A 25,157-nucleotide genomic window follows, 5' to 3' on the forward strand; every position below is an offset into this window, starting at 1 on the left:
TTGAATCTCTGAAAAATCAATAAACGTCACTTTAAATCTTCATATCTCTCTTGGATGGAGCTGCATCCAGAGAAAGGTAGACAACACATATACCCTAAGTATTCTTGAGAGCACTCCACAGGATTAATGCTTATGACCTCTGCATTGTGTTTTTTAATTTCCTTTGGTTTGTGAGTGTCTTTCTGAGTATATAAATCATCAAGGCCAACTCAGTCTGTACATTTCCATTGTGTTGTTTCTCTGTTAACTTCAACCTCATTGAATGTGTTTAAATAAAAATACCCCACCACATGCACACACACCTTATTTTGACAATTGCTAAATGAAAACACTGAATTTGAACATTGTCATATTTGTTTGGGTATCAGAATTTTAAAGTACTTTTCACTTTGTGGCCATATGGTGCAGATATTTCATAATCGTAAGTAGTTATTACTCATACATTCTACAAGTAGAAGCAATAAAAGGATCTCCCAGCTAACTCTGCATGACCCAAAGCACACCTGGATGATTCTCCTGGGTGCCCTAGGGTTGCTAATAATTTAATTTATACAGAAAAGGTTGTTTGATGTTAAATCACAATTGACCCAATCTCCTTGACCTCCTGCATCATACATGGTTTTACAAAAAAATACATACAATGTTCTACATAAGTAAAAGTAAATAAAACAACATGATTTTACATTGAAAACTATAAACTGGATATTATTGTAGGTTTCGTGGATAATAATGCACCGTTCACTATGGCACTAATAACAGGAAGTAAACAGACCCGTAACGTCACGTGTATGGCAAGCAGTGTTGGGGATAAAGCATTACTAAGTAACGCATTACAGTAATTACTTTTTGTAGTAACAAGTAATGTAACGCTGTATGGTTCCAAAACAAGTAATAATATTACAGTTACTGATTTTAAAAATGTTTCTCGTTATTGCATTTCATATTGTAACAATATGGCCTAGTTTCCGTCTTAGTGACCACTTGTTTGTCCTATTTATTTCAAAGTCCTATTTATTTTATTTCAAACTCCAGTTTTTGAAAAAAGTTTTATTTTTGTTAAAGACATTAACTGAAGCACTTGTTTTGTGTCACTTTGTTAAATTAAATCCCTTATTTTAGAAAGATGTGTAGTTGGACTTGTTCTGGGCCTTGATGCTAATGTTTAAAGGGATAAGTGGCAATACAACTTTCTTGTGGCACTTTATTAAAACAAATGATAACAGTATGTTTCTGTCATTATTCGACTGCTTGTTTTAGTGTAACTTTGTAATTGTTTAGTGAGGTCATGCAATGTTTGGGGTGTAATGTAAAGTAACCTACAAGTAAAGTAGTTACTTTTTATATGAGTAAAGAGTACAATGTAATATATTACTTTTTGTGACTAACGAATACAACACTGATGGCAAGCCATCAAGGTCATACCGTAGTGTAAGCGGGCGAGCAATCTTGAGTTTAGCTGGTGGGGCTGGCCCCTTGTTCGTACTGAAGTAATAGCAGTGTACTATTCAGAAGCACAGCAGATATGACTGGTCACGCATATGCTTTGAGTTTTTAATGAGTGCAGAAGGGGCACTTCAGCTTCGTCCCCTTGCCTTACTGCGCATGAACGTTTCATTTCACGCATGTCAGTGAGGTTGTGTTCTTGTATCACAGATTTAAGCAGTTCTGTGCAGATCTGCAGAATTCCACCGATCCCATGGGTGGAGCAGCGCGGATCTGCGATACCAAAACGCTCTTGAGTTACTGCTATGTGTACTGTACAAACGTGATCACGATGAGCGGAGTCGAATTCTTGTTAGAAAATTGCTTTTCTTTGTTGTAATTTGAAGAAAATATTGAAACCTAACGTTTAGGTCACCATCAAGCGACAGATCTTGCTATCACACAAAAGGGAAGATGAATTATAGGGCTTTATAGAAAACGTTACCGTAAGCGTTATTGGAAAATCGCTTTTTTGTATTCCTTGTCTTTTATTCGGGGGAGACCGAGTGGACAACCTCTGGCTACAAGGACTTAAAACACTTGTCAGAGAGACCAGGAAAACATGAACGTATTTATAAAGGGACATCCAAAACAATGCAGAATGAGCAGTTAGATTGCATCAAGTGTCAAGTGCACAGGAGGACATTAAAGCGCACTGGTTGCTATGCAGGCAGATGAGACAACAGACGTGTACAAAGAAATATCAAGTCAGCTATCGGTGAGTGTTATTTTGGATTAATTATTATAGCTACAGTATTCTCCATAGAAAATAAATGTGAAGCATGTGTTTGTATTACAATCATGGACATTTGTTTTTGACGTATTTGTATTCTACGCTATATTCGTATTGGTATTTATATGTTATGTGGGTTGTGATATAATTGTTGTTTATAGCATTGCAGCTTAATTAAGTAGAATGTACTTTAAATCTACCACAATGTATTATTTTATGTATACACAAGCCTCCTCGGCACATCAGTTACAATTCATTTTTTTGTATATACTTTCTCACGATTATTGACTCGAAAACTGAATATCAGTACTGCGTACCGTGACATCATCTTCACTCGGAGACCACTACCCTTTACATTTATGTTTTTTGTTAAATGTATCGACTGGTGTACAAATATACATTGTTACACATGTTCATAGGTATTTTCGTGCCCCACCAGTTCATAAACCCACTGGTGGCCACTGTACAAGTATATAATAATCTATTAATTATATTTTGTATTTCTTTAAAGATGACATTCATTTTGAAAATTGTATTATGTTATTTATTCCTGTAAAGATAATTGTGATTTTCCATTCAGCCAGTTTTTAAAAGCAATACCAAAAACACAACAAAATCTCTACTCTCTGCCATGATACAAAAATGAGAGAGTATTTAATGAACAGTTGGATTCAGTGTTATTAAAGTGATTGAAGAACTGAACCACAGGGGGAGAATAAGATGTATGTGCTATGAAAAAAAGATGGAAATAATCATGCAATGAACTCACATAATGTAATATTTGTAACTATTTGTATAATTTGATGCAATCAAAACAACTTAGAAAACTACTTGAAATTCTTTAAATTAATGTATCATTATGCTTTACTAGATAATTAGCTCAATGACAGTCCATTATGTCTGTGGCAGATTAACAGAAGGAGATCAGCATCTGTTAATGAATCACTGTCTGTCTGTAAAATTAGAATCTAAAATTCCCAATCTAGAACCACCGAGAGCTGCTAAACAGAATGGTTTCCTGGCCATGGAAAATCGTAAAGGGTGATCTCTTTAAAAACCTCCTATTAGTCAGATACAGTGAACCAGAACATCAGTGGGTTAATCATACAGTTTTCTGGGTGGGCCTGAAGAAACCAAAGGGACCACCCAAACCATTGCTCATACGGTGACTGTGTCAAGTGCAGTTGGGTGGCAGTGCATCCCTTTCCCCTTTCTCCCAATCAAGACGATTAACCTCACATAGTCCAAGAGAACATATCTTGAGTTTGTGATCCATACGTCTTCCTTCAGATGCTCCATTGTATCTATATTTGTTTATAGGGGGGTTCTGCCTACAGTGTGTGTTAATCGGCTGCTATACCAAAGAGATTCCTAACTCTTATGTTGTTCCTTATGTCATTTGTAATCTGTTATTGTTTGTAGGCTACAATTTCAATAGATATGTTAGTGTTATGTGGACTACTTATGATGCAATGTCTGTTTAATAAAACTCAGAGATGCTGTCAGCAGATCCCAAAGTTTCAATGATAAAATAAATTAAAAACATAATGAAGATTGGCTGGGGTGAAGGGGGTGGGTGGGGGTTCAGTTATTGTGTGAATGGCACTAGTTAACATAGGACCAGGAAAGAACATTGGTTTTATTAATATGCAGATTGCTGTCTTCTTTCTTTGCATTACATTCATCCAAAAGGCTCATCATAGTTACAGGAAGAAAAAAAATACATGAACTTGTCCTAAATTTAGTAATTGGTCTGCTTCTTAAGAAATTGCAACTTAAAATACTTTAAAGAGGTAGGTAGGCAAATCAATCATCGATCAATCAACATAAAAAAAAGAAACTCAAGTAATAGAAAATAATGCTGCCCTAAAACTTCAATTTGTGCTTATTGACTGTGAAGTGTTCCCCTTAAAGCATATATCAGTTAATGTATTGTACAGTGCTGGCTTTGTTTAGCAAAACTATTTAAGTATACCAAGCTACCAATGCTAGTGATTTACTGATCTGGATCACAAGACCAGTCAGCTGGTAACTTGTGCCATTTGTTTTTGCTGTTATATTGTTTCTTGCATATATCTGTTTGTTTTTTTTCCTGCTTTCCATTGACAAACATTTGTCAGAAAATGAACAAGGGAGACTAAACACAGCAAGGGGAAAATAAATTACAATGGAAAAAGCAGTGTGTGTAAAACGGACAGTATTTCCATTACATAGATCTAAGAAACCTTCCAAGAACTTAGTACTCAGATGTTAACTAGCATGTAAAATAACACAGAACACACAGAGGAGAATATGCAATGAGCAAGACCTATGCTAAGAGGAAAACACAACAGATATACAGTAAAAATAAATACATCTGCTGTGCAAGGTTGCTTTTAATTAACTCTCCTCGGATAAACGCAAATGTCACTGATTTAAATTAATCACAGAGTCTTTTATCATGAATAAAATGATTGACAGTCACTGTCACAGATACTATGTAAAAGTAAAATGCCACTCTTAATTGTAGTTTGGGGAGCTTCTTGGATGTTGGCAGCCCAGTTTTGTTTCAAGCAAGGGAACAGCTGGCCTGTCAGGAAGCCTCATGGTCCGTTTGGTTTTCCTTGTCTTTACAGATTGCTGCACAAATATGTCGTCAAGCAGGCCTGGTCCAGAAATCCAAGGATGTGATGGACTACAGTGCAGAAAACTTTGCCATAGTATTTGCAGCTATGGGTGTAAGTAACATGGGGGTGGGGGTGGGGGTGGAAGGGGGCTGGTTCTGTGCTGCTTGTATACACTGGGCTTCATTGTGTGCAGATTAACTGTATTTGGCACTGGAGTGAACATACTTCCTACAAGTACTTCTGCCTAGTAAAAGGCTATCTTGTTTACAGGGTGATTCAAAATCTATTCACAACACAATGTTAATGTTCTGGGTCTTATGGCACTGTAGTGCATACAATTCATTGACCCTGGTTTCAGCTGTTGGTGTGGTATCATTTGGCTGTGATTGAACTTGGCCATATTCTGACAATTGCCTTCACAAATAGCTGATAGTCCTTTCAGAATGAACCGGGTAATGTGTAATTTATAATAATGATACTTACTTGAACAGGATTTGTAATTCTGAAAAGTTCTGGCATGGAATTACAGAAGCATAATTTTTCAGCGGTTTTCATGGTGTCCTTCTAATGAAGGTTGAATACATATTTTGAATTTTGAAAAACCCTCCAAAGAATTTAATTTGAAAGTGGGCAATTTCCTTATTTTCTATTAGTAGGCTTTTATTTGTGGTTAAATGTTCTTCACAGAAACAAGGAGTAAATTCACACTGGTTCCCTGTGTAATGTAGTGAGGTGAATTATGTTAAATCCTTGTGTCTGTCTTCTTTATCCACTGCCTTCCCCCTATGTCTCCTTTTGAGATGAATCAAGGTATTGTATCTCTTTAGGTGAACATGGAGACCGCCCGCTTCTTCAAGTCAGACTTTGAGGAGAATGGCTCAATGGACAATGTGTGCCTGTTCTTAAATCTTGCGAATGACCCTACGTGAGTAACTGTAAACCTATTGATGTGCTCACCTCACACAGAGTCTCCACTCTATCCTCCTTAAATATATTACTGTACTTAGATCCAAGGAATGTAGATGGCAATTTCTGAAAGTCTTTCATTATTTGACTATTTGATGTTGGTCTCTCTGGGTTGCTGTGCAGCCTATTTTGCACCACAGATCCTTTAAAAAGGATGCCATCTGGCATGTTCTCTCCTCATCTGTAATATATTGGTCTTTCGCTGAATGCTGTCATACATTTTCATACCTTACACTTTGTCGTGAGCTGGGCCGTATAGCCTGTAGGCAGATCTGCAATGGAGCTCGGCCTCTTAAGAAACGCACAATGCCACACTCCATTCAAATCCTGTGGGCTGAGCCCCTCTTCTGTGTGTTGGTCTTATGCAATTGTTACAATATTGTATTGTAAAGGCCTGGACTTGTTTCTCCCGGCCCCTTGCATTGGAATTGTAAAAAGTAATAGCTTGAAATTATAGTCCATGAAGGTCAAAAGTAGCTGTCAGGTTGACAATGCAAGCTTGTTCTCCATTAGTTTTCAGTTTTGAATTGTGTACCTTGAAAGTTGTAGTACACAATGGAACCCATTTCATGTGAACTGTTGTATCTAAGCTTGGATGTGATCGGTTTTGTTTGTTTTGTTTCTTTTTTCAGTATTGAACGCATTATCACCCCTCGTCTTGCATTAACCACAGCAGAGTACTTGGCCTACCAATGTGAAAAACATGTACTGGTTATTCTGACTGACATGAGCTCCTATGCTGAAGCTTTAAGAGAGGTAATTTATTGGTTTGTGTTTCCATTTATGTGTAACTAAAGGTTTGGACATCTATTGTTTGTTTTATAATACTACTGTTATTTGCCTCAAATTGGCACCAGTAATAACCAAGAAACTGTAATAACGGAGATGCAGCCATTTCCTTTGCACAGTATAATGCGTAATTAAAGGTGTGTTATGTTTTGGGTAAGTAAAAGCTAAAAGTGACTCCTTTTATGTAAATTGTGAAGAAGCTGTAATCAGTTTCTTATGATTTTTAGTGGCTACTAAAATCATGAATCAAGCTTGTTTCACTTAAATATATCTTGGGAAGAAAGATTCAGAATAAACTATGGATTTATATAAAAACATTTTAACTTCTTAGCTGAAAAAGTATCTTTTTTTTTTTGTGAGCATTGTCACAACTTAAACAGTCATGTGTCATTTGTGTTTGTTTGATCCTTATCTCATTCTCTCCTAGGACAAATTTATGCTGTTTGCACTCTTTTTCTCTGTACTAATTTGTTCTTTTTTTATTGATGTAATTTACTTAAGTCTTGCTTTACAGATTTTCATTGTGAATAATTACATTATATTGTCAAATTGTACATCTACTTGTATGTTTCTTTGTCTCTTTTACATCAGTTTATGAAGTTGCTGCAGTAAGTTTTCATTTGTTTTGGTAAATTAGGACACATTATTTAACATAATTCAGTTGTGAATGTCAGTCAGGCTAAAGAAATATGACCTGATTTTTTTCAAAAAAATAGTAGTAAATGTGCAATATTTGCTTATTAAAGAGACAATTAACTCGAATATCACAAGAATAATTGGCTATTAACAGTAACCTTATCTATATCAGTTGTGCTCTAAATGATAACGTGTCTTCAATGCTTTGGAAATAACTTAACATTTTTATTTTATTTTTTATTCATTGTGAAATAGTAGATAAAATGCCCTTTCAGGTAGTGAAGCATTAAGGGAGACCTTTCTACCATTAACTTTATCTTCATAATCCTTTTGTTCCACAGACAAGTTTTGATGTTGCTAACATGCCAGCTACACAATGGTTGTTTTAAATAGTTATGTACATGTAAAAGCTTGGGAGACCTTCACTGTGTTGTGCTTATTGTCTCTGTGTATCCTTGGCACACAAGCTCGGTATTAATAAATCTCTTCAGAAGGGCTGCAGCGTTTCTTTACTCTTTTTTTAAACCAAGATAAATCTGCGACACAGAAGAGAACACTGGGGTGGCAACATTTCGCTTCTCATCTCATTCACATGCTTCAAGGCTGTCTCTTACAATACACCGTGGCTTTCAAAGTTCCCCCTCACCCAGAAGCCCACAATGAAATATTTACTCATTATAAACTGCCACCCATGTATCATTCTCCAGTATATTTGTTTTTTTGTAATGATTTGTTGAATATTTAATTCCTTACGCACACAAATAACTATTTTAGGAAATCAGTGAGATGCCCAGGGAATATTTTTAGAAAAGTTGGATTGTATTAGACATTCCAGTTTATTTTGAGTAGGATTACCTTCAGCTGAAATATTTCTCAAAGTAACTTATATATGCCTTTAAATCACCTTTAATACCCAGTAGTAAGCTTTGATGGTTCTAACTTTAATTATGTAACTATAATATAATTATATATTTAAATTCTAAATTCATTCCCAGCATATTTGTCTTAGTTTTATTAAGTTTTTTTCTTCAACTTTCATTCCTTAGCTATGATATGATGTGTCTTCACATATTCACATCTGGATATTGCACGTTGGAGACTAATCAAGTGGAGCTCATATGATCTCCTGTTGTCCAATCCAGGTGTCAGCAGCCCGAGAAGAGGTACCTGGCCGAAGAGGCTTCCCAGGTTACATGTACACTGACCTGGCCACAATCTATGAGCGTGCCGGGAGAGTGGAGGGGAGGAATGGCTCCATCACGCAGATTCCCATCCTCACCATGCCCAATGATGGTGAGCAAAGGGTTAAGGGGGTGGTAATATTATATTGGTTAGGAAAAAGTATAATTATATCCCATTGTGCCACAAATGACTGGTCCCTTTTAGTTTTGTTTACAGTTGCTAGCAGTTTGCTTCTGAAGGAATGTCTAAAAGTATCATTGTTTTGTTCATTTTAGGAATCCCTTAAAGTAATTGTTGCATGCATTGTTGAAATCGTTTTTTTTTTTCTTATGCTAGCATTATATACACATTTGTTTTATAACTACTTTTTTTTCTACAGATATCACCCATCCTATTCCTGACTTGACAGGATATATTACTGAGGGGCAGGTCTATGTTGACAGACAGCTGCACAACAGACAGGTAAAGATTTCTGATGTGAGGCCTAGGCTGCTGAGAAAGTAACTGCAGCGCAACACAAGGTTATTCTTCACAAACATGTCTTTCACAGGCTCAATAGCTTGTTTGAAACATTTCTTATGCACAAAAATGTTCAATATTTTCTGGATGAATCCTTTATTCTATAATGCTACTTATTTTTCTTATCGTCCTTCCTTGCTTTTTCTATTAACACAAAGAGGTTTTCTTTTGGACAAAGTTGTTGTGTGTTAATGAGACATATCCAGTAACTTCACCAAAGGGAAATAAAATAATGACATAATGGTTTAAATCCATGGTGGCATCTTCCCGAAAGTTAAGTTTTCATGATACTCCAACAAACAAAATGTACCAGTCCTGAAAACACCCCACAAATGGTTTGACCAAATTTATTTTGCCCATTTGTGTAATATTTGACCACACACATGAATTATACTGATAAAACATGAAGATGTGATCTAAACAGGAATGAGGAAATCAACTAACCAGATCTGTCATTGTCAGATTTATCCTCCAATCAACGTGTTGCCCTCTCTGTCTCGACTCATGAAGTCGGCTATTGGAGAAGGGATGACTCGTAAAGACCACGCTGATGTCTCCAACCAACTGGTAAACACCTCTCTCTGTCTCTGACATCGACCCATTAACCCAACGCTGCTTCATTCACACAGATGATAATATATTGTAGAGGAGCAGCCAGACAGAGCTCTACTTGTACTGTACAGACAGGATGTGTATTATAATGAAAAACAGTTTAGTATTGTTTTATAGTCCACTTTGAACCAGATACTTTTTCAGTATCTTAACTACTCCTTGTGTGTCCCTGCAGTATGCCTGCTATGCCATTGGCAAAGATGTCCAGGCCATGAAGGCTGTGGTGGGAGAGGAAGCCCTGACTTCAGATGACTTGCTCTACCTGGAGTTCCTGCAGAAATTCGAGAGGAACTTTGTTGCTCAGGGTATGGATATGCTTGGCTGTTTCTCTTTATAATTAAAGGCTTTTTTAACACACAAACCGCTCCCCTAAACATGTTAACACCCCTGAGAAACACCTTAACTGAGAAATACACTAGGTCCTCACTGCAAGATTCTCTTTCCACTATACAGACATATCTGAGACATTACCTGGCATCACAGTATGTGAACTTTGACCTCCCTAGTAACTTTGCAGTGCTCTGTGTATCTGATTCCAGTCTCAGTGTGAGAGGGGCCTTCTGGGAGTTGTGGCAGGTAAAACATGCAGTCTGGCCCCTTCTTGAATCGGAACACTATGCCTGGTTTTCCTCGTATATTCTGGGAGGATTAATCTACAGTAGGAGTTCCCATCGAACACAGTGCAAAGCAGGTTTACCTGTCTTAGTGTCCTTGCATGACTGGAACCCATAGCAAGTAAGCAGAAACCAAATGTGATTGTTATTGTTGCCCATCTAGCAATTCCTTGCGTCTCGTCTTTCCTCAGGTCCGTATGATAACAGAAGTGTGTACGAAACCTTAGACATCGGCTGGCAGCTGCTGCGTATCTTCCCCAAAGAGATGCTGAAGAGAATCCCGCAGAGCACTATTGCAGAGTTCTACCCCAGAGAGTCGGCGGCCAGGCACTAAGACAGCCTGATCACCTTCACAGAGTACACAGCAATAACATGTCTGTCTTTCAATGTGCTTCTGATGTCTGTAGTAAACCCCTATGTGACCTCTAGGAAACTAAAATAACTGTGTGAATTGTTTTTGTGCTAGAAGATAAGAGGAATGTGACTTACTTTTAAAATCATGAGACAATCTCGATATAGGTATTAATGGGGGGAGTGATATTCTTCGGTTTAATTTCCTGCCCCCCCCCCCCCCCAAAACCAGTCAGCTTGTTCATGTATTTATTTATTTTGTGGATTTTGCCCCCATTGTCTTAAACTATACAGTCATTTATAACCAGTGCAATGACTGGTTTAATTAATGCTCTGGCATAGCCAAGCACTTTTAAAAGTATAATATATTCTTTAGACCTTATATCTGGTGTGCATTTTATTTTAATTATATTTTGTGACTAAATGAGGCTCTTCCGTGTCTGAATTACAGATAATTAAATAATTCTCTGTAGCAAAGTATGGTGTTCTAAATTTACTAAGCAGTATTTTTTTCAAGTAATTTTTGTTTTTAATTTGATTTAATTTGGTAGAATTGGGTTTTGTCAAATCTGAATTTCATTTTTCAATGCACGAATGTATTATATACTTCGCAATGTGATCACTTGCAAACACTCGCTTCTCCAGACACCTCAAGTCTGTTACTATGAGACACCCTTTTGCAATTTGCATAACAGACTTTACAGAGGATTAATTCAGTTTATAAACCAAAGATGGACAACCTTTTGGGAGCCAGGGTAAACAGTGGGTGAATTCTGTCATTTGCATTAATGCATACGAGCTCTCACCACTGTTAAACACTGGGTTGGGAAGTCTGCAGTTCTAGTTCACTGAGCATTATGCAAATGAATCACTTCGCATATAAAGAAAACTACTTTGTGAACAAGCTTGAATACAGATTACAGAAATACCTTTGAAAGCTATCTATGGTGGAAGTATCGTTTGTGGTGTTCCTTGCTGTGTATTTATATTTAGTTCGATTTGCGTTGACAACCATTATTTCTTCTATTCGCTTCAGTTGTGACTAAAAACAAAGATGTGTAATTGGTGTAGATGGAATTTAATTATGTTTATGATATCTGTGTTGTATGTTATGTGTACTGTGAAGAGGATAGGATAGTAAACATTCCTGTTTGTGAACTTTGGCAATTTCCAAAGTACCTCACATTCCCTTAGACCTCTTACAACTTGTTTACATATTATTCCTATCAGGGGACATATTAAGTACATATGCACAGTCCATTAGCTTTATGTACATTGACTCAGTGACTGGAAATACATAATTATTTTTGTCTGAATATTAGGGGAGTAAAATAGTAAATTATTTTTCTTTTGTGTTACCTGTTCACAAATAAAATGAATAATATTAAATAGATCCCTGTTTATCCAACTTTCTTTCCTGTACGAAATCATATGATTTAACCTTTCTGTGCATGGAATAAAACAGACATACCTGTAAATATATGTATTGGCCTCTCACAATCTGTTATTTTCTCAGCTTTTTATGATTGGACTTCTTTGCATTATTTGTGTTTTTTTTTTCTCTTGCATTCTACCCTACCAAAATACATTTTTCCCCTGTCAGTCCTCTTGACATTACTTACTCTGGTCAGTTCATCCATTAGAGTATGTAAAGTCACGGATTTAAAAATGTAGTTGCACTTGCTAATGATTAAGGCCATCACATATGTGCATGGTAATTGCTGTAACATACAGCTTATATATTCACACAAAACAGTTGCAAAAGTCTGTTTAAAGTATCTTTTTTTTTTTTTTTTTCTTACAAAATGTAAGATTGGATTAAAACTGCTGGTCTTTCTCATGAGTAAAAAAATCTGATCCAAAATGTGTGAGATGATGACTGTTATCAATGGACTAATATGAATCAACACAAAGACTTTACTTAATTTCCTAATCAAGATCATTAAAATCCATCTGATCTTTATCAATAACTGCTTGATCCAGTACTGGGTCAAGGTGAGGGGAAGCCTAACCCAACACCCACAGGGTGCAAATGACTGCACAGGGCAGTTTTGAATTGCCAGTCAACCTAAGCAGCATGGCTTTGGGATGTGATAGGAAACCAGAGCCCCTGGCAAGGACCCGCACAGGCAGACACCCAAGGCCGGAGTCAAACCTGGGCCCAGAAGCTGTGAGGTAGCAGCTGTGCCACTGTGTACCCCATTTAGCTTTATCAATGAGCCTAACAATCCAATAATTAACTATAAATCCAAAGTGGACAGAATGAGCCAGAGCCTCTCCACCAAATGTGATGTGTATGTAATGTTTGTTTTGTCTTTGTTACTACATTCAATTTTCTGTATCGTTCAAAAATGCCCCATGTTCTGTTTAAATCAGATATTCTGTTAAAATATAGTTAAAACAGTAATTTTTACAGGAAAGTATTTGCAGTTTGGAAATGATGAAACATCAATACCAATTTCACACACAGTAATCCTGCTGTCTTCACACACAGTGAAAGAACAAAACCGTGCCTTTGATGTGCCTGGCAAAGCAAGTCACTTGACATTGGTATTGCTCCTAATCCCACTAGCAGTTTTCAACTTTTTGTAGTTTGGAGTCAAGAATGTTAACCATTAAAAACACATGCATACATTATTGTAGCCTATAAAAACAATTGTATTGATTTCAAAAAGGCTATAAATATACCTTGTGAGAACAGGTGTTTAAAATAAAGAAACATGTCATCATTCATAACGTTGGTCTTTTAAAATAAACAAAACCGCTTACGTTGTCAGACTGCTGGTGCTACACCGCAGAAACCAGGCGTGCTGACGTCATCAGGGAACGCAAGGTGCGCGGCTCAGGTGACCGCACTTTTCACTTCCTGGTAGCTCTGCTGGTATGTAAATCAGATGTCCCGGGACAGAAAACCCCTACACGGCTCTGAAATGGCGAATGTGGAAGAAATAAAGCAAATGGAGATTATTACACATCTATCAAATAGAGGTGAGCTCCAGTTTCTTGCAACACCAGCCTTTTCCTTTACTAAATAATTAGTTTTAAAGTGCGTTAGATTCCAAAACGTCTTCAAATGCTGCTACAGTTTAGGGACAGCAAAGTTTATGGTAACTGAACGGCGCAAAATTCAAACTAAAGTGTTTTGTCAGCACCTAAAACATGGGTACTAATAATTACGGGTATGTGTTTACTGATATAAGTATAGGTTTGTTCTTTAGGAATTTGCACATTGTCAAAACGAGCGCACACAATTAGTATTGAATCAATAAATCTGTATATGGTGCTGGTAAAATCAGCACATGGAATTTCCAGAATTTATATTAGTTTTGCAACAAATGTAACTTAATATTTTCTTAAAATAGATGCATGTCCTGCATGTTAAATGAAATAACTGTCTGTGCTACAACGTGTTATATAGCATGATGTTACCTCTCTCTCACACAGACCCAAATTGAATACAACTTTGCATTACGGCAGGCAGGGGGAAGGGAAAACAGGCGTAATCGTTAATGGTGATGCTTTTAGTGTTGGAAATCATCTTCCCTGCGTCAAGAAAAGATGCCACAATGTAATTAACACATTTAACACAAATAGTGCCTGAAAATGTCTTCTCAAGATCTGCGGCCACACAGGTTGTCGAGGCAACGTGTTTGATGGGTTCCTTCAGAAAGTTAATAGACTTAGCACAATTTTCCCAGCGTGAGACTGAGTAATTTTCCGACTTGGCTAGATTAATTTATGATGAGCTGTCCAGAAATGACGAATTGCTGATTGTTAATCACAAAAAGCACTCTGCACTTCTCCATCCTCGCACAAACAGTATTTAGCCACAAATTCGTGTTCAACTTGAATGTTATGTAAATACGAGTATTGGACCCTACACTTTTATTTGTTCCCCCCATGCCCATGCAGTCCTAAATGTTGTCCCCGTCTGAAGCATTTTAAAGCTTTTAATTTCTCCCATCATCAGTGGCTATGGTGTGAGGGCTAAGAATCTCATCCTGGGTCATATTTAAAATTACACATTAAATTAATGCATTTGCTCAACCTCATCCTTTTATACAAAGTTGGTTCTCAAGTGGCCAGCTGCCATAATGCAAACAGTCCTCATTAAAGTGAATAGGTTGGTGTTAATTACAGTCTTTTAGCATGTTTGAAGTGCTAGTGTCCTTCAGCAGTCCCTGGAGATTACTGATGTTTTACTGCAGCACGTCAAAATGATAAAATGACATTAAAAGTCAATTTGTCTGTATTATCAAGGTGTAAAATGTATGTTGTCAATTATTTTAATGAGCCAGAACTTGAAAGTGTTGTTATTACATTAAATCTGTGATTTATTGTTGAACTCTGGCACAATTTAAAAAGTTTTTGTATCATAATCACCATGTACTGGACCTTCACTATATCAATGTATAGTCCAGAGGTCTTTTTGAAGTGTTATAAAAGTAGAAGCATTAGAAAACAAAGTGACAGTGTCCTTATAAAGCTGACATTATGAACCTTGTTCTACTGCACATGATACTGTACATGTAGTAATATGCAGGATGACAGAATAGATGGTACTGGTTTCATATTCAGCATTGCCAATCAAATTTTAAAATGTCTCGATTTACATTTGTCTAGGTTAATGTAAACTTCTTCCGTAAAACCCTGCTGTTTTAATGCTTCACACACATGCTTGCTCACTCTGCCTGCAGGGGCTGACATCTGTATTATTTTGAATTAAACTTTATAAGGGGTGGGCATTATATTGCATCACCCTAGGATTACCATTGTGTTTAACAAGACAACAATCTGTCTGGCATCAACTGCAGGGGTTTGATAGAAGAACTTATGAGTAGAAGCAGAGAGAGGGGTATTTTTAATCGTTCCACCTGCTTCCCTTGTACAGCACTGAGTAAGGTCTGAGCGCATGCTGTAAAGCATACAGTAATTTGAAAAGCAGATGCAAATGTCTGTTCACTTACTTTGAGCAATTTCATAGCAAGACCCACATCAACAGGTGTACTGATTTGTAAGTTTCCTAAGGTTTACCATTGAATTGCTTTAGTAAAACTGACATCAACTGGTTATAATAAGAGAAAAGAATAACAGGTTGGTATCAGGCATGGAGATCAAAATAGTCCAGTGGAGTGAGAAAAGTGATCTTGTCCTACTGAATGTGTGAAAAGTAATCCAGATGAGTGGAGAAGCAATGGATTAAGTTGCTGAAGGAGCTCAATATTATATTTCTATAAACATTTAACCGCATCCTGAAGTTTGTTGTGTGTGTGTGTGTCATAAATGTTTTCCGCTTCAGATGAGATGAGACATTGTACAGTCAAGGCTTCATCAGTTCTTCTATAATTTTCCACCACATGAATATCCTGCCTTTAAAAAAAAGAAAAAGTAAACAAGGTCAAAAAATAGGAGTCTACTCTGATTCAGTCCTTAACTATTTCATATTTACTTCCACAGCTATAAATGAGTATGAAGGACTCCAAAAACAACACGAGAAAACCAAACTAGAGGTCAGTATGGTCTTATTCTAATGCTGTAAACAAGTTAAAATCCTAGTGTTTATTTTAGTAATAACATTGGCATTTTCAAAAAACTGCTGCTGCTGCTGTTGAAAGATGGCTGAAGATTCACTGCTGTCTGTTCCACTGCTTTATTTGAGCATTACTGTCAACAAGAGCTACATAGAAGAGTTACTGTATTATTCCTATGGTTATTTTCTGGGAGTGGGTTACAGTGATAGTGACAAAGGTGACTAGCATCCTGAACTGAAAACGGCAACAAATGTATGTTGATAAATCAGCACTGTTTGCAAAGAAACACATGAGATTGATTCAGTTAATAACAGAGTAAACGATTTCTTATGTTCAAATGATCTCTTGTTTTCATATTTTATTGGTTGGTCCCAACTGTTTAAACCTGTTAAATTTACATTTAAATTGTTTCTGCTGGATGTCTGTATATCATCAGTGGTTAATTAAAGTTACATTACATGAGACAAGTAGTAATATGTTGGGTAGAGCTTGTATGTCTTGGATTGTTTGCTTTGTGTTCATTATAGCAAAAAGTGATACTCTAGCAACTGGAACATGTGCAAGATGTAAAAGATGTTCTGATGGCAGTCAATGCTAACAGTACATTTCTGGCCAGCTTAATGGCCGTGAAATGTAGCAATCTTAAGGGCAATATGATGGAAAGAGGGAAGGGATTTGGAAAAGTAATGCATTTAATCATATATTTAATTTAACACATTTTCTTAAACTGTGATTACACTTCAATGGCATTTTCACTTGTCATAGCAGTCTGTGTGCCTGCAAAAGACATTCAGATGCATTTGAAAGTTTTAATGCTGGTGTCCTGGATGAATTGGCAATGAGGTTTCCAGTATGATTGCTCTTGTAAAAGTCTCTACCTCTGATTTTAGCTGATTGTGCAGGAGAATGTCCTGGGGTTGGCACTCGGTTGTCTGAGTGTGGCTGGAATTGGCTGCAGTGAAACTGAATGGTGAATGCTTTGCACAGCGCTCTTCAACAACATCTGGCACTGGTTGGAAAATGAATGGAGTTATGAGACAGAACCAGTGTGACCAGTTTGACTCACTAGTGACTCTCTAGCTCTAGTGTGTGGATTGTGTTAATCAGCTGTGTCAAATAGTAATGGGCTGCTGCAAACTGGGAGATGTATTGCTTCTCTTAAATCACCAAAAAGAAGGCAATATGGTGAACTGTGGGCTAGTGATGGAAAAGTGTACTTCTTCTGGGCTACCAGAGCCAGTACATATTTTTGGTTTATGCATTGGACACTATGGAGAAAATAGTTTTGAAAAGAACACCATCCATTAAAAGGAACTTTTTCTATGACATATGTGTGATAATATTTTACATTAAAGGTCTCTTGGAGAAGAGAGCAACCTGATCCTATAAAAGCTAGGGCTTTCTTTGTAATCCTGCTCTCTTGAAAGGGTTATCACTAAATTCAGATTTAATTTTTACTGGATGCCTAGGGAGTAAAAGGAAAGGTTCTTCTGACTTTTCTGAGCACTTGCTTATTCTGGACTGTACATGGCCCATGAAAAGTCTGAGTGTGGGGTTAATGCCTTATATAAGGAAGCACCATTATTGCATAGTGCTATGCAGGTGTTCATTAATCCTGGTCTATGGGATTGCAGGCCATATCTGCCACAGAATATGTAAAATGAGCCGGGTTTACCAGGAGTCTTGAGTAGGATTTGATCAAGGACAGCCCACAACACTTAAAGGTGTTCCTGTCCAATGACTGGCAAGGTCATCATCATCATCTAAATTTTCACTCATTTTGGGATGATTAGAAGCACTGTAGTTTCTATTAGTATTTCATGGAGTGCTTTAATAGCATGCATATAAACTAAGATTGTATACAACTACCAACAGATGTTTCATTCAATTACATGAACAGCTGTGTACTGGGAAAAGATCTCATTGAAACTACTTATTTCAAAACATATTTACCATTTTATACACCCAGTCTTTCATCAGAAGGCCATGCCTTGTGGCCTTCTACACAGTTGTTTATAATCTCTCTCTCTTTCTTCTATACGATGCTAATGACATTCTGCATATTCCACACTATCTGACTTTTTTGTTTCACAACAGATGTACAAGAGAATACCTCAACAGTTAATCAGAGATGATTAGCATCAGAACTGCTGTCATGAGCAATGCCAGAGATTTCTTTTTGAAAACAGAATTTCATAATTAGTGTCTGCAATGATTATTAGAATGCACATGAATTGACTGCATTTAGTGAAAACAATCTAGTTCAAGGTTAATGGGAACTAATGTGTACTATGCACATCCACACGAACACAATAACAGGATATGCAGAATAAAATCAAATTCTGTGATGTGTCCTGAATTATATTGTATTTTGACTCTTCGGAATCCTGTGTCTTAATATGGAATATTCCCATACATAACATAGCCAGTTAGGACCACTGTACACAATCCTATTTCCTGAAGTACACTCAGAGAGGAGAAACTGCAGGAGACAACTGAGTATCCCAGAGTATCCCAGGACATCCCAGGACTTATACTACTTCCCTCTGTGAGCCTTTTCTAAGCTATATGCTGCAAGGGAAACAATTTAAAATTAGAATTGCTTTGAAGAAAACTAAAGGTTACACTCATGGTTTAAATGTACTTGCATTCAGTTGAATTCTATTTTTATGTTGCATTTTAAGTAGAGTGGCACAATGATTATGATATTTCATCTAGAATGGTCAACTTTATTTTTGCAAAATAATCATGAATTCTGTTGTAAACAGTTTGTTTTGTTTTTTCTTTTCAGAATGAAAGCATAAAAAAAGAGCGGGATGAGGCTGTGAAGAAATTGAAAGAGTTTCAGAGACGTGAGTGGTTTGTTTTCACATATTTCTGTACAGTCTTCATATTTTAAGTGTTAAGTTTTGTGTGAAACCTATTTACCAATTTTGACATCCAGTATACTGTCATGGCCAAAAAGCTAGTAGGTATCCAAACATTTGTTGTTATTTAAAATATAAAAATGTCTAAGTGATTTTGGACTGTATAGTCTTAAAGTCTTTATTCACTAATACGTTTTTGTTTGTTTGTTTTTATACATTTGGAAATAGACAGTTACTGTTCAACTGCATATACTGTTATAACCCTTGTACCAACCTTGGGAAGATAAGAATATCATAAATTCCATAGGACACTTCCCAGAAAAAGAGTAAGGAAAAATCAGGAAGAGACCAAATCAATTGACCCCTTTCTGTAGACAGTGGCTGCAGAGAGGTATTTCTCTAGTCATCTATTAAAACGATATGAGCAGTCTTTCAGCACAATGTTGTATTTATTTTGTCAAAATGTCCAACTTCTTCCTTCCCTTTAATGATCAACATCAGTGACAAGGTGCCAGGTGCACAATAGTATGACGTTTCTGCGCTTACCCATACTCAACTAAAGAGGTTCGGCCAGTTGTGTGCTGACACATTAAAGCCCCTGAACACAAATGACTAATGCCATATTCTATGTCCAGACCTGTGTGGTGTGGGGTATAGAGACAAATCTTCATTCTTGATAGGGGCTTATGAGCTACTGTAGGGACCCCAACTTTAAACTGTACATTAATTTTATGGTTGGAAAACGGCTACTTCATTGTGTATTTTGACAAGGTTTTAGATGAAAAGTTAGCTATTTGTAAAGAAAAAAAATCTGGAATACAGTTTTAGAAAAAGTTAAAGTAAATAAATCTGTATTTGTGGCACCTTCACCACAACCGTAGGTCATATGAACTAAATCCTGTGTGTTCTGTGCCAAGTTCTACATTTTGCTTTTTATTGTCAGCCGGTTCCATTTCATCCCTCTGTTCATCGGTGTTGGAATCATAAAGTAACTACACTGAAAGAGAAAAGCTATGCATCTAAGTGCTACCAAAAGACCTTTGAGCCATCTATCTACCCTGCTTAGATAGCGCCGTAGCCCTAGGGCATGATAAAAAATGTGCACAGTGTACACCGTTAGCAAATATTGGCAACCTTTCCCACAGTAACTAAAATCATTCTCATTCACAAACACTTTTATTGAAGATTACAATAATGAAAAATGCAAACATTTGTTTTGGACAGGTGGAAATGCTGGTGATTTGAAACTTTCATTACCAATAATAAAGTTGTGGGTCAGTTTGAATTAGTTTTTCCTCCATCAAGTTGAGAGGTGTTTTTTGTTAGTCCTCATCTTAATCTAAATTGTGTTTGTTAGAAAGGTGGTAGCCTTGTGAGTCTAAGAATAGAGGCTCAACTTAGATCATGAACTCACTGAGAAAATTAGCAGTCTCTAGTAGTAGGAATCAATCAAACATATTTCACAGAAACAAGTCTATAATCAAACTTTTTTTTTCTTTCTTTCTTGATTTCCACATTTTGAAAAGTGTTTTGATTTTTACATGTTTACTTGATATAGCATTTACATTGCCAAACACATATTTCTAAGCTTGATACTCAGACTGTAGACACACAATGGAATTTTAAACAGTCATGTAAGAAATTAGCATAACTGAGAAATACTGGTATTACTGTCCGTGCTTTTAAATAGAGCTTTGAAAGGTTAATGTTAGCATATTTTAGTCAAAACGCACAATTGCATTTTTAATTTGGCTCAAATTAGGATTTTGGTTTGGAGCATTTATATTTATTTTGATGAATTAAGCTTGCAACTGGACTGAAAGAAAGTAAAAATATATATATATATATATATATATAAAAAAGTCAAGATTTTTCTTGGTTTTGTTTTTTGTAGGAGAAAACAATTCCTTGCTCTAGATGAAGTACAAAATAAAAAAGGCAGTTATTTTGATGAAGTGGTACGCAGGATTTGTGTCTGAATAAACTTGGCCTTTGCTCAGCTTCCATTTGTTCTTCTGGCATAAACACATATTGTGTGAGATTACACTTTAATAGTGGCTCCGGTTGTATGCCAAGCAGCTGCATTTTAGGACCTATTACGTGATTTCATAGCTCTCGGAAAATTGCTTCTATTCAGTGCAAACGACAGGAAAAAAAAAAAAAGCTTCAACACACAATCATGTCTTTTCAATTGGCGATGGCAAGGTTGATGACAACATGACCATTGTGTTATAATGATAAGACCACTAAGGCATCTGCCCCTCTCATCAAGGCTTCACTACAGCAGCAGATACAATTTAATTCACTGCTCTGTCGGTGGCGCTGATACCATTATGCTGCACGTCTCCACAGTTGTAATCACTGTCCTCCAAGAAAACCTGGCTGAAACGATCTGGAGCAGTCAAAGAAACTCACAATTAAGACTGCCAATTCCAATGTGTCAGATTGGGTCTCATGCACTTGTACAATTTTCACTTCCAATCCTGTTTATTTACCATGTCTACCAGTAATTACACTTAACGGCCCTGCCACTGCAATTGTTGGGCATTATAAACTGGTGAAAGAGGCAAGAGGGGGTTACTCTGGCAGTCAGTGGCTCTTTCTGACTGATGGGATGCAGCAGTAACTTTGATACCGCAAGTATCAGACTCATCAAATTATAATTAGGTGTCATTGAAGGCCAGCACTTGTAATAACAGCATTGGTTCATGTTTTTCTTGTTGACTACAGCAGCTAATTAGTTAAATGGTATTAAGATGGTGTGTGTCTACTGGGGTTCATGATTACATCTTCAAAAAAATGTCAAAGTTCAGAGCAGTCAGTGCTGCTTTTTGAATTTTAAACATGATGTCCTCAGTGTGTTTGAATCCCTTGTATTTCTATAAGCTGTACAATTGGAGATTCCTTATTGAATGAAGTGCTAAAATGTGTTTTCTTTCTATGGGGAATTTGAGAAAGTTGTGTAAGATTCCATTTTCTCTGCTTTCTGTGTTGTCTTGTTGCTGCTCCTGCAGAGACATGACTCAAAAGTGGGTTTGTTTCTTGACAGTCCTGACAGATCCCAGAGGAACTGGTGCTCACTTCATGACAGGCAGACAAACTACAAAGCATATTACAGACCAATATAATCACATAAAGCTACGATAAAGAGTCAATAACTGTAAATACTGACTTCAACCTACAATAAATTTCACTGTTGATCAATATCCCTACAACAAGACGGTGCTGTGACCGACATCATGATTGAATTGTAAATGTCACCTTAGTAGATTTGAATCTGCAAATGTGTGTACAACTATATTACAGTTACATTGTTACTCTATAATGCAGTTTGCTATAAAGCACTATTATTACTAAATTAACACATTTGGATACAGTTTTAGAAGTGTTTTCCCCAAACTGGAGTAAAATTACCTTCACGGAATGCAATACATTTTGAATGACATAGAAGGATTCTGCATATGCTCTAAACATGTCTGTTTCCCCCCACCAGTTTCCCACATGGTGATCGAGGAAGTCAGTGTCATTCAGGAGCATCTGGACATTGAGAAATCCTGCAGAGCCAGTGCCGAAGCTCTGGCAACTAAGGTGTGTTGAAATCCCACTGAATGTACCTTATGGCCTCTATTTTTCACTGGAGATGTTAGAGTGGGGGTCTTACCATGTCTGGAGACTTACCACAGGCAGTCATCCTTTCTTTTTACGCTACTGAATTGAAAAAAATAAACATGTTTTCCAAAGTAAGTTGTTCTGTTTCGAAGGACCAATTTATGTAATTTTATACCACGTTTAAGAGTTCCCAATTGCTCTTCATCCTGCACTGAGAAAGAGGACTATAAACACATGCTTGTACTCCGACTCTTGTGTCGGTGCTGTTATTAGCTGCTTTCAGCACAAGAGAAAGGGGAACGGTCAAACTTTAGGATCAACTGACGGATGGGTATGGTTTCTATTGGCCGTGCTGTTCCACAGTTAGGGACTGATACATAGTCTGTTTGCCACGCAGCACAAGAGTGGTGTCAGAGGTTTCAGAAGCTAGCATGGATGTGCTATACAGATATAATGTATAGTCGTTGTGAATTAGAGGACTGTTATAGACTTTTATAGAAAAATAAATTACAGTGTCGCTGGTTGAGAAATACGTGGCATTGTATTGAAACTTTTGAACTGTCCTTTTCTAAATACTACCAACACAAATACATTCAACATTGCACCATGTCCCCTATTGGTAAATCGTTATTCATATCACTTAAAGCAGCAGTCTTTTATTGATACCGTTGCTTTTTATTTCCTCTCATTGAGCTGTAAAAGATCTTTTCAGCAGGTATTTTCTTGCGGTGCAGTAAGTTAACATGCCAAATGGAAATCAAAGCAAAAGACACAGCAGGGAATAATTGAGAATGTATGTAAGATATGCAAACAAATTGAAAAAAAAAATGTCAGGAAAATTCAGGACAAAGAACCTATTTCTTTGCTGGTAACCTTTACTTAGTTGCTTCTTGAAATATACTATGATAGGAATGTTTCTGAAATAAAGCAGCATTGTAATTGGAATTTATGTTATAGAGATTTTGTTATACATTTCTACCTTGACTCGGCCGGCTGCTTCCGCAGTCCATATGTGGTGAGATGGAAGATACTTTTAAAAACTAGTGTTAATGTTACTCTCCAACACTGTCCCTTTATGTAATGGATTTTTAAGTATCATGTTACCTGTTCTTGGATATTCTGTGTATTGTTTATATTTTGATATAATATTTTATCAGCAAGTCAAACACTGCATTTTAGAAGTGTGTATTTCTCAAATGTTTTTTCAAACACTTCCAAAAGTATTTTTTCTTCCCATATATTATAAACCTTTGCCAAGCTTATTTTTGAAATATTTTTTTATTATTTAGTATGATGTATAAATGAGTACAGAGTCCTCTGTTGAAGATCTCACATAATAAAGAGAAACCTTGCACTGATGTTTTCATAACGTCTAGCATTGTATTTGGCAGATTGTTTTATGTTTGTTCATACTTTCATGTGAGGTTTGTTTACACCATTGGTGTGGTGTGCAGCTGTAAATAAGTAAATCACTAAATGCATTTTGGTTGAATGGGGACTGAGTTCTTTGCAAACTCTTGTTTTTGCCAAATCTCTGCTCTCCCAATGACTCAGTAAAGGCAGATTGGCAAAGTCATTTTGGTGCTCTCAGTAGTTGTAATCATCACAATCATCTGCTATTATAAATGCTTCTTGGACAAAAGCCTTTCTTTCCTGCCTGCCAGAATCTGCCTGCCAATCTCATCCCTGACAGCCTGCAAGACTATAGTATCCTCCTCTTAATGTTCTGCTAAATTTTTTGTAAGTTTTGATCAATTTCGTTGCAGAGTCCAACTTCTTAGTGCAAGTAAAAGTAACGGCATAGACCTTCAATATTTCAGGGGTCCCTGAGTGGCTCAACCAGTAGAACCCTCCTGTTGTTGCACAGTTTCGTCCCTATAGTCAGATCTTGATGGTTTAAATATGGGATATTGGGATATTTACATAAACCCTTTAATATTTGATTTAATAGTTTCCTACTCTCTACATGGTAATTAAAGAAAAAAAAAACCTGAATGGAGAACTTGGAGGTTAACAGTACAGATTAGAATAGAAACATTTTAAGAAAAATGCTGCCTGTTGAACACTGAGGTACAACTACAGTCAGACTGGAAAATGTCCCTGTGGCCCTCCAGAGATACGTTTTCCTGTGTAAATGTTTGTTGGCTTTTTAAGAATATAAATAAAATCAACAAATACATGTAGGGAGGGAGACTAATAAAAATGTAAAGCACGCCTGGGTGCAAAAGTGTTCATTAAATATAAAGGAGAGGGCTTGAGAAGTAGCAGCCTTGTGAGTTTGACCTTCATTCTTTTTCCCTTTTTTTCCACCCTAGATAGGATTTTTCAGTGTATGTAATGACAAAGGCTTTTTGTCAAACCAATTGTTTGTGTAAAATTGAAGGCATTGTTGATTCCTTGGCTGCTTCTGTGCCTTTATTCTGGGAAAATGTGTGCACGTTATTACCAGAAAATGCAATGCTTATTATTTCTTCTTCTTTTGTATAGAGAAGATTGTTATAATTCACTCATCGTATGAACTAATGCAGTAAATGTATAGTAGGTCAAAATGATCGGGTCACAGGGACAATCTTCTTGAAGTATAGCCTAACTAAGAAACAAAGAATTAGAATAAACTGATTTATCTCGAGATGTATTCACCTCCTCGAAGGAAACTCGAT

General features: G+C 36.7%; 2 protein-coding genes across 2 annotated transcripts in view; both read left to right on the plus strand.

Moving 5' to 3' along the window:
- The window catches only part of atp6v1ba (ATPase, H+ transporting, lysosomal, V1 subunit B, member a), a 29,908-nt gene extending 17,936 nt beyond the window's left edge, over positions 1-11,972 (plus strand). The window contains exons 7-14 of the mRNA XM_066692953.1: positions 4,831-4,932; positions 5,649-5,746; positions 6,420-6,543; positions 8,355-8,505; positions 8,774-8,856; positions 9,376-9,480; positions 9,701-9,830; positions 10,331-11,972. Coding sequence (XP_066549050.1) covers positions 4,831-4,932; positions 5,649-5,746; positions 6,420-6,543; positions 8,355-8,505; positions 8,774-8,856; positions 9,376-9,480; positions 9,701-9,830; positions 10,331-10,473 — 936 coding nt within the window. The 3' untranslated portion in view covers positions 10,474-11,972. The remainder of the gene's footprint in view (positions 1-4,830; positions 4,933-5,648; positions 5,747-6,419; positions 6,544-8,354; positions 8,506-8,773; positions 8,857-9,375; positions 9,481-9,700; positions 9,831-10,330) is intronic.
- Positions 11,973-13,338: 1,366 nt separating this feature from the next.
- The window catches only part of shtn1 (shootin 1), a 41,008-nt gene continuing 29,189 nt past the window's right edge, over positions 13,339-25,157 (plus strand). Inside the window, exons 1-4 of the mRNA XM_066692808.1 lie at positions 13,339-13,478; positions 15,948-16,000; positions 18,813-18,873; positions 22,382-22,476. Of these exons, the coding sequence (XP_066548905.1) occupies positions 13,385-13,478; positions 15,948-16,000; positions 18,813-18,873; positions 22,382-22,476 (303 nt within the window). The 5' untranslated portion in view covers positions 13,339-13,384. The remainder of the gene's footprint in view (positions 13,479-15,947; positions 16,001-18,812; positions 18,874-22,381; positions 22,477-25,157) is intronic.

The sequence above is a fragment of the Amia ocellicauda genome, chromosome 20, assembly GCF_036373705.1.
Source record: "Amia ocellicauda isolate fAmiCal2 chromosome 20, fAmiCal2.hap1, whole genome shotgun sequence".
NCBI classification, from domain to species: Eukaryota; Metazoa; Chordata; class Actinopteri; order Amiiformes; family Amiidae; genus Amia; species Amia ocellicauda.